The 11617-nt window shown below is 58.1% G+C and overlaps 3 protein-coding genes across 3 annotated transcripts; all 3 read left to right on the top strand.

Moving 5' to 3' along the window:
* Positions 1 to 1889: 1889 nt before the first annotated feature.
* Positions 1890 to 4821, top strand: CHGG_02968 (uncharacterized protein; the record flags this gene model as incomplete). Its single annotated transcript, XM_001229483.1, has 4 exons — positions 1890 to 2592; positions 2644 to 2741; positions 2799 to 3722; positions 3799 to 4821. The coding sequence occupies 4 exons, from the start codon at positions 1890 to 1892 to the stop codon at positions 4819 to 4821; spliced, it is 2748 nt and encodes a 915-aa protein (XP_001229484.1).
* A 1062-nt stretch (positions 4822 to 5883) lies between these two features.
* CHGG_02967 (uncharacterized protein) lies at positions 5884 to 7020 on the top strand (the record flags this gene model as incomplete). Its single annotated transcript, XM_001229482.1, has 2 exons — positions 5884 to 6620; positions 6738 to 7020. The coding sequence occupies 2 exons, from the start codon at positions 5884 to 5886 to the stop codon at positions 7018 to 7020; spliced, it is 1020 nt and encodes a 339-aa protein (XP_001229483.1).
* A 1070-nt stretch (positions 7021 to 8090) lies between these two features.
* CHGG_02966 (uncharacterized protein) lies at positions 8091 to 9954 on the top strand (the record flags this gene model as incomplete). Its single annotated transcript, XM_001229481.1, has 6 exons — positions 8091 to 8413; positions 8475 to 8527; positions 8588 to 8703; positions 8755 to 8758; positions 8994 to 9633; positions 9774 to 9954. The coding sequence occupies 6 exons, from the start codon at positions 8091 to 8093 to the stop codon at positions 9952 to 9954; spliced, it is 1317 nt and encodes a 438-aa protein (XP_001229482.1).
* Between the last annotated feature and the right edge of the window lie 1663 nt (positions 9955 to 11617).

The raw sequence follows: 11617 nt of genomic DNA, 5'->3' as shown, positions 1-11617 counted from the left end.
GTGAAGGGGAGGGCGAACGGGGAGAAGAGGGGAAAGGGCGGTGGTAGGTCGGGGCTGTTGATGGGGATGGAGGTTGGAGGTGGTAGTATGGGTGGAGGGAAGAAGGAGGGGATATTAGTCCCCGTGAGGGAGGGTGCGGCTGGGGATGGGACCAGGATGGTGGAGAGTTCGGGGCCGTCTGGGGGCGCGCTTGGGAGGTTTGCGCAGGCGTCACAGGTGTGGGAGGCGGTGCTGGGGTTGCTGACGGCGGTTGTGGCGTTTGTGAGGGTCGAGGATGACATGTTTGATGATATCCTTGGGTTGGTTGTTGATGTGCTGCCGCAGCACCCTGAGCTGAGGGAGGCACTGGAGACGATCAATGGGGATGCCGTCTGGCTGGCGTTGTATGAGCGGGGGATGGCTCAGGCCAGGGAGGCACCCGTTGTGAAGGGATTTGAGTTCCGGTTTGCGAGCATGGAGGGGATGGGAACGGGTGCGGGTTGCGGTGTAGCTAGCATCGGTCAGGCAGGTGGTGGTGCAAGGGTAAACTTGACTACACTTGTTTCATAGCACTGTAGGATCTATCTTGTCTTTTTATTACCTAGGCTTGCTATTGACTCGAGACTAGAGCCTAGTAGAACTTCGGTGCTCCGTAATCCGGATATTTATCTCTCCCTTCCTTGACGAAAATGGCATTGGGATAAAAGGTAGTCGAGTGAGAAATGCACAAACCACCCCCCTTTCCTCTTCACCTCGTATGAAGGATCAACCTGCGCGAACTTGCCTATTTACCGTCTGGTCTACGTGTCCATAACACAGATTTAACGACTGAAGGGAGCGGGATTCCTGCCCACCAGTGTGCGGAAACGTGTCCTAAGTGAGGACGAAACCTGTTCTTTCAGGGGCTGTTGGGGAGGTGATGTTGATCAAGATGCTTAGATATGTCCTGAACCTAGCGATGCTCTCGTAACTGCATATTGAGACATCATCTCTAATAAAGGCCAAATTAGTCAATCTCGAGCACTCCCACAACTGTGGAGAGTCACAAGCCCCTTTTTCGAACCAGCGCTTGGTGTTCTGATTCCAGTTAGTTAGTGGCAGGTTTTGGCATTGATTTGGTTGGTTGCAGGTTGCGTCACATGTGAAAGGTGGTTGAGATCAGGGACACGCTCACCCATGCTGGATCGCAAACCGAGGGGTTCAACAGGCAGCCTTTGGAAGCAGTTTTTGGCATGCTTTGGTGCCTGGAAGTTGACGTTTCCTGCTGCAATCTTTTGACCCCTCCCTGGCCCACAGAGGTCACCCGCCAAGCCCAAATGCCAGCTGGCCCCACTTGGCCAACGCAGGGTGTCGGCGGCGGTGGGTGCATTGTCGGTACCTGGCATGGACATTCAACCTCGAAACTCAGCCTCTTGGTAGGGACTCGCTCTTCGTCATCCCGCTCTCCTCCACCGCCTAATTTGTGCTACTTTACTCGGACCGGCGAGGACCGCGGCCATGAATCCTGTATCGTAAACGAATCCCGCACGACGACGCTCTCCTCGATGACCTGAGCTCGCTCCCCGACTCTGCCCCAAGTACCGAGCTTCTCTCCTCCCACTCCCACCGCCGTCCACGGGTATCTCGTCTCCCGTCCCTTGCGCCCGCGAATCGACCCCTCTACCGACGCCCCTAATATTGGGAATCCCCCTACCGCGTGAGAGAGGGAGAAACGAAACCACAAATGGCGTCGTACGGTCATGCGGCGCCCGCAAACTACGGGGTGGCCCACGCCGCCCCCGCGCCGGTGGCTGCTGGTGTCCCGGCCGGTACCTTCTCGCCCGGGACCAAGATACAAGTTGGAAGCCACCGCGTGGTTATCCAGAAATACCTATCTGAGGAGCGGGTTTGCACACGTGTACCTGGTCAAGATGCCGACACCCGTCAACGGGACGGATCAGGCCGTGTTGAAGCGGGTGGCGGTCCCGGACAAGGACTCGCTGCGGGGGATGCGCACCGAGGTCGAAACCATGAAGCGCCTCAAGGGCCACCGCGCCATTGTCACCTACATCGACTCGCACGCCTCGGAGCTGCGCGGCGGCGGCTACGAGGTCTTCCTGCTCATGGAATACTGCAACGGCGGTGGGCTGATCGACTTCATGAACACGCGCCTGCAGCATCGCCTGACCGAGCCCGAGATCCTCAACATCTTCGCCGATGTTGCCGAGGGCGTCGCCTGCATGCACTACTTGCGCCCAGCGCTCCTACACCGCGATCTGAAAGTCGAAAACGTGCTCATCACCATGGTCGGGTCCGCCCGCAAGTTCAAGCTCTGCGATTTCGGATCGGCAGCCCCCCCGCGCGCCGCGCCCACCACCACCGCCGAGTGCCGCGCCATGGATGAGGACGTGCAAAAACACACGACCATGCAATACCGGAGTCCGGAGATGGTCGATGTCTATAGGAAACAGCCCATCGACGAGAAGTCCGACATCTGGGCGCTCGGCGTCTTGCTCTACAAGCTTTGCTACTACACTACGCCGTTTGAGGAGCAGGGGCAACTTGCCATTCTTAATGCGAGCTATCGGTTCCCCAGCCACCCTGCCTTTTCCGACAGGCTTAAGGGGCTCATTGGTAAGGCTGGAAGACACCGTTTGCGTGCCGCCGAGTGCTGATGATAAGCAGCCTGGATGCTGCGCGAGAACCCGCAGGTCAGACCCAATATTTATCAGGTGCTCCGTGAGGCTTGCGCAATGCAAAACCGAGAGCCTCCGGTCAAGGATGTGAGTAATAGAAGTCGCTTTTTTGTTCTCGCTTATGACTTATTCATGCCCCATCAGATTTACTCAAGCAAATCGCAAGCGGACGCCCACCGGCGCGACCAACCTCTGCCCGACCCCCATGGGGCCAAGTCGCCGCCGGCCGTCGGCGCCGTCTTCTCCCCACAACCCACCCACCACCAACCGGTGGTTCCCGAAGTTGAGCGCATGCGACGGGGAAGGGTGCCTGTTGCCCAGTCGCCGCAGCCGAACCGGCCCAGTCCGTCTCCCGGCAAGGTGACCGACGGCGACCCCTTCGCTGCCCTTGACTCCAGGGCCGTTGTGAAGGGCGATGAGCTGTCCAGCAAGTTCCCAACCCTCGACCAATTCTCTCTGCTTCACGACAAAGGCCAGAAGTTCGAGTTCGACGACGGCTTGACCAACTCGCCACTACAGCCAAAGGATCTGTCCCAGCGGGTTGCCGAAAGATTGGCAGATGAGGCGTTCCAAGTGAAGCCCCCTCCCTCCTCCGCGCCCGCTGCACCAAGCCCGAGGCAGTCTATGGATATTAGCAGACCAAACCCGTCGGTCATGTCTCCGCCCCTTAAATCAGCCACCGCTCCCTCAAAACCGCGCGAGGTCAGCCGTGCATCAACCATCATCTCGAACACCCCTGAACTACAGGCTCTCTCACAAACACCGCCCCCACCTCCCAAGCCGACCATGGTGTCAATAGGGACCATGACGTCCCCGTCCCTAGAACAAGTTGCGCCGTACCAAATCCAGCGTTTCCCTCCCAGTGATCGTCACCGAGCGGCCAGTGTCCCTCGGCCGGCACTGACTAACCAAAACCCACCGCCCCCTGGCGAAGCAATGGGTTCTCGGACGCCTTCGTTCCAGGGCGTGGTTGCCCAACAAACACACGCACGCCACCCCTCATCGTCGAGGCCGTCATTAGAAGGCGGAAGGCCGAACCTGGAGCAACTGGGATCCGGTCAGGCCCGGGTCGCGACTCACTGTGAGGCCAAGACCCGTTAGCACGCACCTAGAATCCCACCCTCGAGTTTCTACGGGGAAACAGGAAACAAGAGCCAAGTCTCCTGCTCTGCCCTCTCCGAGGCTCTCGTTAGAGAGGAGCCAACCGCCAAGCCCGGACGAAGAGACAAACATCGAATCCAACGTGGACTTCCTCCGCGCGATGGAGGACTGGGATCCGAAGAAGGACAAGTTCGCCAAGCAGCACCCCAAGCGAGGCAGTCTCTCGTCGCTCGGCGCCGGCACCAAAAACATCCTCGCCGGCAAGTTCGGCGATGCCTTCAAGCGCTTCGAGGCCAACACGACCGGGCCACCCCAACCGCGCACACCGTCTCCACTCAAAGACCTCGAACACCACGATCGCCACACTCTCACGCCTATCGCCGGATCCGAGGCCGTCGACGGCCGCAGCGACGATGGCCAGTCACCGGAATGGGAAGACATGACGCCTGAAATGCGCCGCGAGCAGGAGGCGCGCATGCTCGCGCAAGAGGAAGCACGCGTGGCCGCCGCACAGGCCGAGTACAGACAGCGCGTAGGCCAGCGAACCGGTGGTGGTGGTCCGCCCGTACCCCCACCCAAGAGCATCGGCGGCGTCTCACGCGTCGCCTCCATCCAGAACAAGGTCCAAAGCCTTATCGACGAGAGCAACCGCGCCTCCACCACAATCCCGCGCACCGCTCAGGGCTATGGCCACTACTCCGACGCCGCCGCCGCCCCTCCCAACCCCAACTCCAACCAGCCGAGCGAAGGCGCCCACAACAAACCAGCCGTCCCGCGGAAACCCACGGGCGGGGGCGGGCAGCCACCGCAACCGCAACGCCCGTCGGCAGCGATAGGCGTCGAGCCCTCCGCCACCGGCCGAACCATGGCCGCCACCACCACCGGCAGCAACCGGCCGCCGGCCCCGCCGAAACCCACCCACCTCAACAAGCCTCTACCAGGCGGACGCCCCCCGTACCCCGCCAAAATGACCCCGCTCATGCCGGACCTGTCGGCCAACGCGCGGGGCCTGTCGTCGCCCAAGCTCAGAGTGCCCTTCTTCCACCAACGCTGTTGCAGGGAGTAGTAGTAGTTAGCGGTGGTGGCGGCGGCGGTTCTGAGGCGCTGCTGGCGGTGGATCTGCCCGGCGGAGCAGGGGTCGGCGCTGCTGAGGATGACGACCGCGGAGAAGGATGATTATGTGCGGGATTTCCAGAATGCGGTTTCCGAGTCTGGGGGCAATTGAGATGGTGGAGAGAGATTTGGCCGGCGGAGGAGGGCGCTGCTGGGAGGGGGAGGTGAGGTGAGGTGTTGGAGTTGGGGTTTGTTGCATACCCTGGAATCCCTCCGCTAGGTTGAGCCTGTGAGAGGTGGTGGGGGGTGGTCTGGTTTAGATGATGGTAATGTGGTGAGTTTGAATTTGGGGGGGGGGGGGGGTGTAGATGTGGTGGAAGGGTGGGGGGTGTTGTTGTTGTAGTTGCATGATGCACACTGGCGTGCATTGTTATACAGTACGGTACAAAACAAACATAGAAATCGGCCGATAGGCGATGTTGGATTGTATTCATTTTGAGGCGGCAATGTGGTTTATGTGCGGGGACGGGTTGATGTGACTGTTACATGAAGCTCGAGACGCTACTCATTTTTGACTCACTATTTAGATATTCAGACGCCCAGCCTTACAAGCATTGTTTGTGCGGTTTAGATTTAATCGGTTAGTTCTATTCTCGGATCTTTTCAACCAACATCATTTCTCGAGGGGGTAGCTGGCAATAGAAAGGCGAGGTTTTGGGATTCGTATTTATCCTGTGTAAGTTAGGTACCCACGTAAATAATTCCGAAGTTCACATATGAGATGAACAATAAGAGCTCGTCTTTTCTGAGCTTCAGGTGTTCTACGGATTTGTGTGTCGTTAAACTTGACTTACGCCATGCAGATCAACACCCAAGTACCGCTTGCCCGCCCCTAACCCCGCAGTTCCAATCGTCAATTTGCATCTCATCTACGCACCTTGATGGCCAAGGAAGCTGCATGTATCAACCTCGTCTCCTCACAACGCTCAAATTCGGTTTCTCTTCTCGAGCACAAACCACAACACGACATTTTCGTCACACTATCAAAATCCACTCACCCCTTACCCATCTCAAAATGTCGACCACCACCACCACCTCCACCACCACCCTTCCTCCCTCCTACCCCGTCCAAGTCCACCACTACCCCTCCGCCACCAACCCCAACCGCCTCGTCCAAACCTACGAACACCTCCCCTCCCCCAACTCCCCAAACCAAACCCAACCCCAAAACGCCCTCATCTTCATCGGCGGCCTCGGCGACGGGCCCCACACCATCCCCTACCCGCGCCATCTCGCCGCCCACCTGCTCACCACGCCCGCCCTGCCCGACACCGATCGCTACGCCGTGTTCGAGGCGCGGCTGAGCAGCGCGTTCGCGGGGTTCGGCACGGCCTCGCTCGCGCAGGACGCGCGCGAGCTGGCGGGGTTGGTGCGCTACCTGCGCGGTGGTTGTGGTTCTTCTGGTTCTGGGGGTGGTGGTGGTGGTGGGAGGGGGATGCGGAGGGTGGTGTTGATGGGGCATAGTACGGGGTGTCAGGACTGTTTGGCGTACGCGGGTGCGTTGAGGGATGGGGGGGAGGGGTGGGAGGGGGTGGAGGTGGATGGGCTCATCTTGCAGGGGCCGGTGTCGGATCGGGAGGCCATTGGGGATGGGGGGAGGATGAGGGGGAAGGTGAAGGCGTCGTTGGAGGTGGCGGGGAGGTTGGTCAGGGAGGGGAAGGGGGATGTGGTTATGGATCGGGAGGTGATGCCCAAGGGGTGGAGGGATGGGCCGGTGACGGCGTATCGGTGGGCTTCGCTGGCGGGAGTTGGGTGAGCTTTTCTGTTGTGTTTGCTTTTCCATTTTCTATTTTGTTTTCTATGATTCCTTCTCCTACGCAACTGCCGAGCAAGCAGTCTGGATCACGGGCGCTGACAATCCCTACCTAGAGGCGACGATGATTACTTCTCGTCGGACCTGCCAGACAGCAAACTAGCGGAGATCTGGGGCAAGCTGGAGCAGCCGGTGCTCATTGTGCCCTCCGAGAAGGACGAATGGGTGCCCGCCGAGATTGACGTCATGGGACTCGTCAAGAAATGGAAAAGCTTCTGCAGGCCCGGTATTGCCAGCGAGCTCAGCGGGCTCATTCCAGGCGCGAATCACCGTGTGGACAACGACGCCGGACAGGAGTGGCTCGCGGATCGGGTGGCCCGGTTCTTGGCTGGGCTTTGAGCAGCAGGTTGTTAAACCGTGAGACTGTTGTCGGCCGGATGTCGCGGGCCTCGGACATCGGGGAACAGTTCGGTACTATAATTACGACGTGACAATACCAGCAACTGAAAGATACGCCATGGGGATCACCCCGCCAAACCCCGCTACAGTCGGCGATTGTGACGGTGGGGTCTTTGCGACAGTCTCACGAGTCGGCGACCCTTTTGCCGCATGACTAACGGGGCGGTACGGAGACGGAAAGCTCGAGCGCATATAATTATCAGATGTCCAGGCTAGCGGAAAGTGACGGGTAGCAACAACAACCGGACCCTTCCAGCCTTCACCACTCCAAAAATCCAATTTCATCAATTCTCAACTCCAACCAACCCCAATCCCAACTTCGACTCCAGCTTCAACTCCAGTATCTACACCATGTGCATGGGTACTATCTGTCAAACCTGCAGTAAGGCCAACCGAATGTTTTGTAACGGATGTGGTCTGGAACTGACGGTCAATACAGACAAGCAGGCCTGGTTCGGCTGCGGCAGCCACCTCGCGTCTGTTTTTGCAAACGTTCCCGAGGATGAGTGGTGCATTTGCGAACCCAAGGTTGAGAAGGATGGCAAGAAGTACCCGCCGCAGGCAAAATAAGGACTCGGTATTTGCCCAAGGTTGAGAGATTGGACTCGCGGGAGGGGTAAAGTGTCAAGAGGAGAGCCGAAACAACAAAGGTTCAACAAAGTCATTGAAGCTTCGGTATTAAATATTTACGCTGTCCAAGGCCCAAATATCAAAACCTTGTTACACCCCTCTTAAACGTCTATTCTGGAAACAAATACACCTCGGCATGTCGCATTCAACCCCCTGGCTAGCTGACCCCCCGGGCATCCGGCACCGATACGGGAGGATACCGGCATTACGGGCCCGTGCACGCCGGTTACCCCTCCGTACTAGCCGACTCCAGCCCCATCCCTGTGCCCTGTGGCTCCCATGACACTGCCCGGCCAAGCCCGGTGAACTCCAAACTTCCCAAAGAGCAAGCCTTTCACTTCCACATGCCACTTGGATAGGCAGCCTCATCTCACACCAACATGCTCTCCCCGCTCCTCATCTCCCTTGTCGTTTTCCTCCTCGCCGTCCACGCTCTCCGGCAACGTCTCACATCGCCCCTCAACAAAATCCCCGGACCATGGCACGCCAAGTTCACTACCCTAGTTCTGAAGTGGCACGAGTTCAGGACAAATAGGACTCGCTATGTGCATCACTTACACCTGAAGTATGGACCCACGGTCCGGATTGCCCCAAACGAGGTTGTCTTTGCCTCGGCCGCGGCGGTCAAGGAAATCTACTGCTCTGGCGGTAGTGGCTACGATAAGACCGAGTTTTATGATATGTTCAAGGTCTACGGGAGACGGTATGATTTCCTGCAGAGGGAGTGAAAGCAACTAGATAATGAGTACTGAAACCGGGTATAGGACCATGTTCACTACTCTGAACAAGGACGATGTGAGGCCCTTTCCAAGCCATCGTATGGTGGTTTCTAATATCTGACCTTATTAGCATGCAAAGAGGAAACGCATCCTTGCAGACCGCTACGCCAACACCAATGTCGTCCGGCCGCAGTCCCTTGACGGGATTGCTGACCGCGCTGGCAACTTCGTCAAGAAGTGCTTCCAATCTGTTGGCGGAAGCCTTGATCTCTATGTGTGTTCACCTCAGTTATGTATTTTGAGATTACGCTAACATATGTCCTAGATCAGTATGCGTTTGCTAAACTTGACGAACGAGGACCGACACTAACTCAAGCTCACACACCAGGCCTTCATTCATACGCTTTTGACTGCGTCACCCACCACCTCTTCCACCCCAACGGGACGGACTCGCTCCTAAGCAGCAAGGACGAAGAGATCATGCGCGAAGTAACCTTCGACGACAGCCTCCAGAGCACGTCAGACCACACCCCAATCTTCGAGCCTACCACTGACAAACCCCAGATCGACTCTTCCAATTCTACTGGCCAACAGCGCACAAGATCCTCGGACAAGTCCTCTACCTGTTCGCCAAACCACGCGAGACGCCACTGGCTGACGACTTCGTGCTTGACACGTGTGCCCTGACCGACACGGCGCCCTTCACGCTGCTCAACCGCCTGCAGGGGCCCAACTACCACCTCGACGCCCTGGACATCGCCGCCGAGTGCCTCGACCACATGGCCGCCGGCATCGACACCACGGGCGACGCCCTCTGCTTCCTGATGTGGGAGCTCTCCCAGCCGGCATCCATGCCCTACCAACGAGCACTACAGCGCGAGCTCCTCGCCCACCCGGGCGCGAGCTTCGACCGCTTGCCCTACCTCGACGCCGTGGTCCTGGAAGGCCTGCGCTGCTTCCCGGCCATCCCCATGTCCCTCCCGCGCTACGTGCCCGGCGGCGGGCGGACGATCGACGGGTTCTTCCTGCCGCAGGGGACGACGGTTAGCTGCCAGGCCTACTCGGTGCAGAGGATGGACGGGGAGGTGTTCCCGGAGCCCGACGCATTCCGGCCCGAGCGGTGGCTGGAGCCCAAGGGCGACGCCGAGCGGAAGCGGCTTTTCTTCGCCTTCGCCAATGGCGGGCGGGGCTGTGTTGGCAAGCAGTACGTTTTTTTTTTTTTTGTTTGTTTTTGGTTGCATCCCTGTCTGTCTGTGCCTTACACAACTCCTCCATGCTGGTGGTGCTATCGTGCGACAGTGAGAAGAAGTGAGCGATTTGCTGACATCCCCCGGTGTGGCGCAGCCTGGCACTGGCTGAGATGAAGCTGTTGCTCCAGGCCGTCTACTCCAGGTTTACCACGCTCCCGGACGCGAGCATGACGGCCGCCGGCATGGAGATGTCGGATCAGCTGATCTCATCGCGCCCGGCGGGACAGAGATGCCTGCTGAGGTTTGATCCGTTGGAGGCCATGAGTGAAAAGTAGGACATGCCAGCAAGCCGGTGGGCGCGCAGAGCACAAAGTATACATACCCCAAGGTGTTGTACCCGAGACAACGCCTGGTGTGCTTGGGTGCCACAATACCCCCCCGCGGGAGTGCTGGACTGGCCGCTTTTGCCGTTGCCGCCCCAGCGAAACCCGAGTCAAGCCCTCCGCCCAACCAGAAGATGTGTCTAGGCAAACGGGCGCTGATCGGCACAATAGCGAAGGAGTTGGGCAAGGCCTGATGAGACTTGGATAAACCATGTTGGATATAACTACTAAATAGAAACAGCCAGGCAGTGCCCCGTGATCCAGTGTCCCGAAGCCCTGGCACGTGGATCCCTTACAATCCACTCGGCGTCGTGGCCCGTTGCGTTTCGAATGCAGGTTGGGGATCTTTGAATCCACTCACTGTGGCACATGGCTGCAGGGCCGTTAATTCCGCACAAGGGGTTGGTGGGATCTCGTTTCGTTTAGTTTTGTTAGTGGCCATCCATTGCCTTTGCCAAATGCAGTCAAAATTTAATATCCAACGGGTTTCAAAAATAAATCATCAAAAATCAAAGAAGGGTTTGCTTGCATCGGACTGATGGATGGTCGAGGGCCTGGCTGCCCCCAATAACTGTGCAGACTCGCAGGAGCCGAGGGGATCCGAGTCACAAAGACCGGGCGGAGTCGTGGGGGGCGAGTTCCAGCAACTTCCACTCGGGCAGCCCCACCCGATCAGGCTCTTGAGTCTTCAACCTGGGCGGGGATGGGGCAACGCAACGAAGCACCCCTTCTTAGCGCGGTTGCCTCAGGCCTGGACCACCTGTGTTCCTGATTCTCTTTCTCCACCGAATCTGGCCTGCTTTCTCAAAACGTTTTCTCTTTCTGCGCCCTGAAAACTTTCTTCTGCCAAACCACATCTCCGCAATTCTTTTTTAAAAAAGCCAACCATTTCCAAAATCATCGCCTTTGGACTTTCCGAAGCGATTTCCCGAAACATCAACCGCCTCAGTACTCGACAATCACCCGCCGTGTCGTCCATCGCTGGGCAGCCAAAACTCTCCGCCGGTTCCACCTCCCGACTTGGGCTCTCCGCAGACACTCTAAACTCCGAGCATCCCACCAGCAAATTTTGCATTTTGACCGACCGTCAACCACCAAATCTCCATTATTCTGCCATCGTCCCGGCTCAGCCGACAGCAGTACAACACCCAACTTCGATACGCAGCAAAGCGTTGTTTATGTATCAGCACGAAGAGGCAACCGTCTTCCGACACAATCCCCCGCTCGAGTTGCGTCCGTTTCGCATAGCTCGGAAACCTTGTAGTCCCAACAGTTCCGACGGTTGAAGAACCTCAGAGAGCCCGCCGTCGTCTTTCAGCGTTAATGCACGTCACCGACTGTCACCAGATCTACCCTATGTCAACGCCTCTCGCACCTTACTGACGCCCAGTTCCCGCTTCGCCCTTGGGAATCCTCGCCGATAATCTGCCCCGCTAGAGTACCACAGACTCTCGCAACGCCTCCGTACACCAGACCCAAGTTCACCCGTTACCAACGTCAAACACCGCAACCCATGGGCTTTCCCTCCGTCAACGTTCCGCCGCGATGTCAGCGACCCCTTTCTATCCGCTACAAGATGGAGCGGTCTCCAGGACCAAGATCCGAAAGGCAAGGG

The sequence above is a fragment of the Chaetomium globosum genome, genomic scaffold, assembly GCF_000143365.1.
Source record: "Chaetomium globosum CBS 148.51 scaffold_2 genomic scaffold, whole genome shotgun sequence".
Taxonomy (NCBI): domain Eukaryota; kingdom Fungi; phylum Ascomycota; class Sordariomycetes; order Sordariales; family Chaetomiaceae; genus Chaetomium; species Chaetomium globosum.
This window is presented reverse-complemented; position numbering and strand designations above follow the sequence as displayed.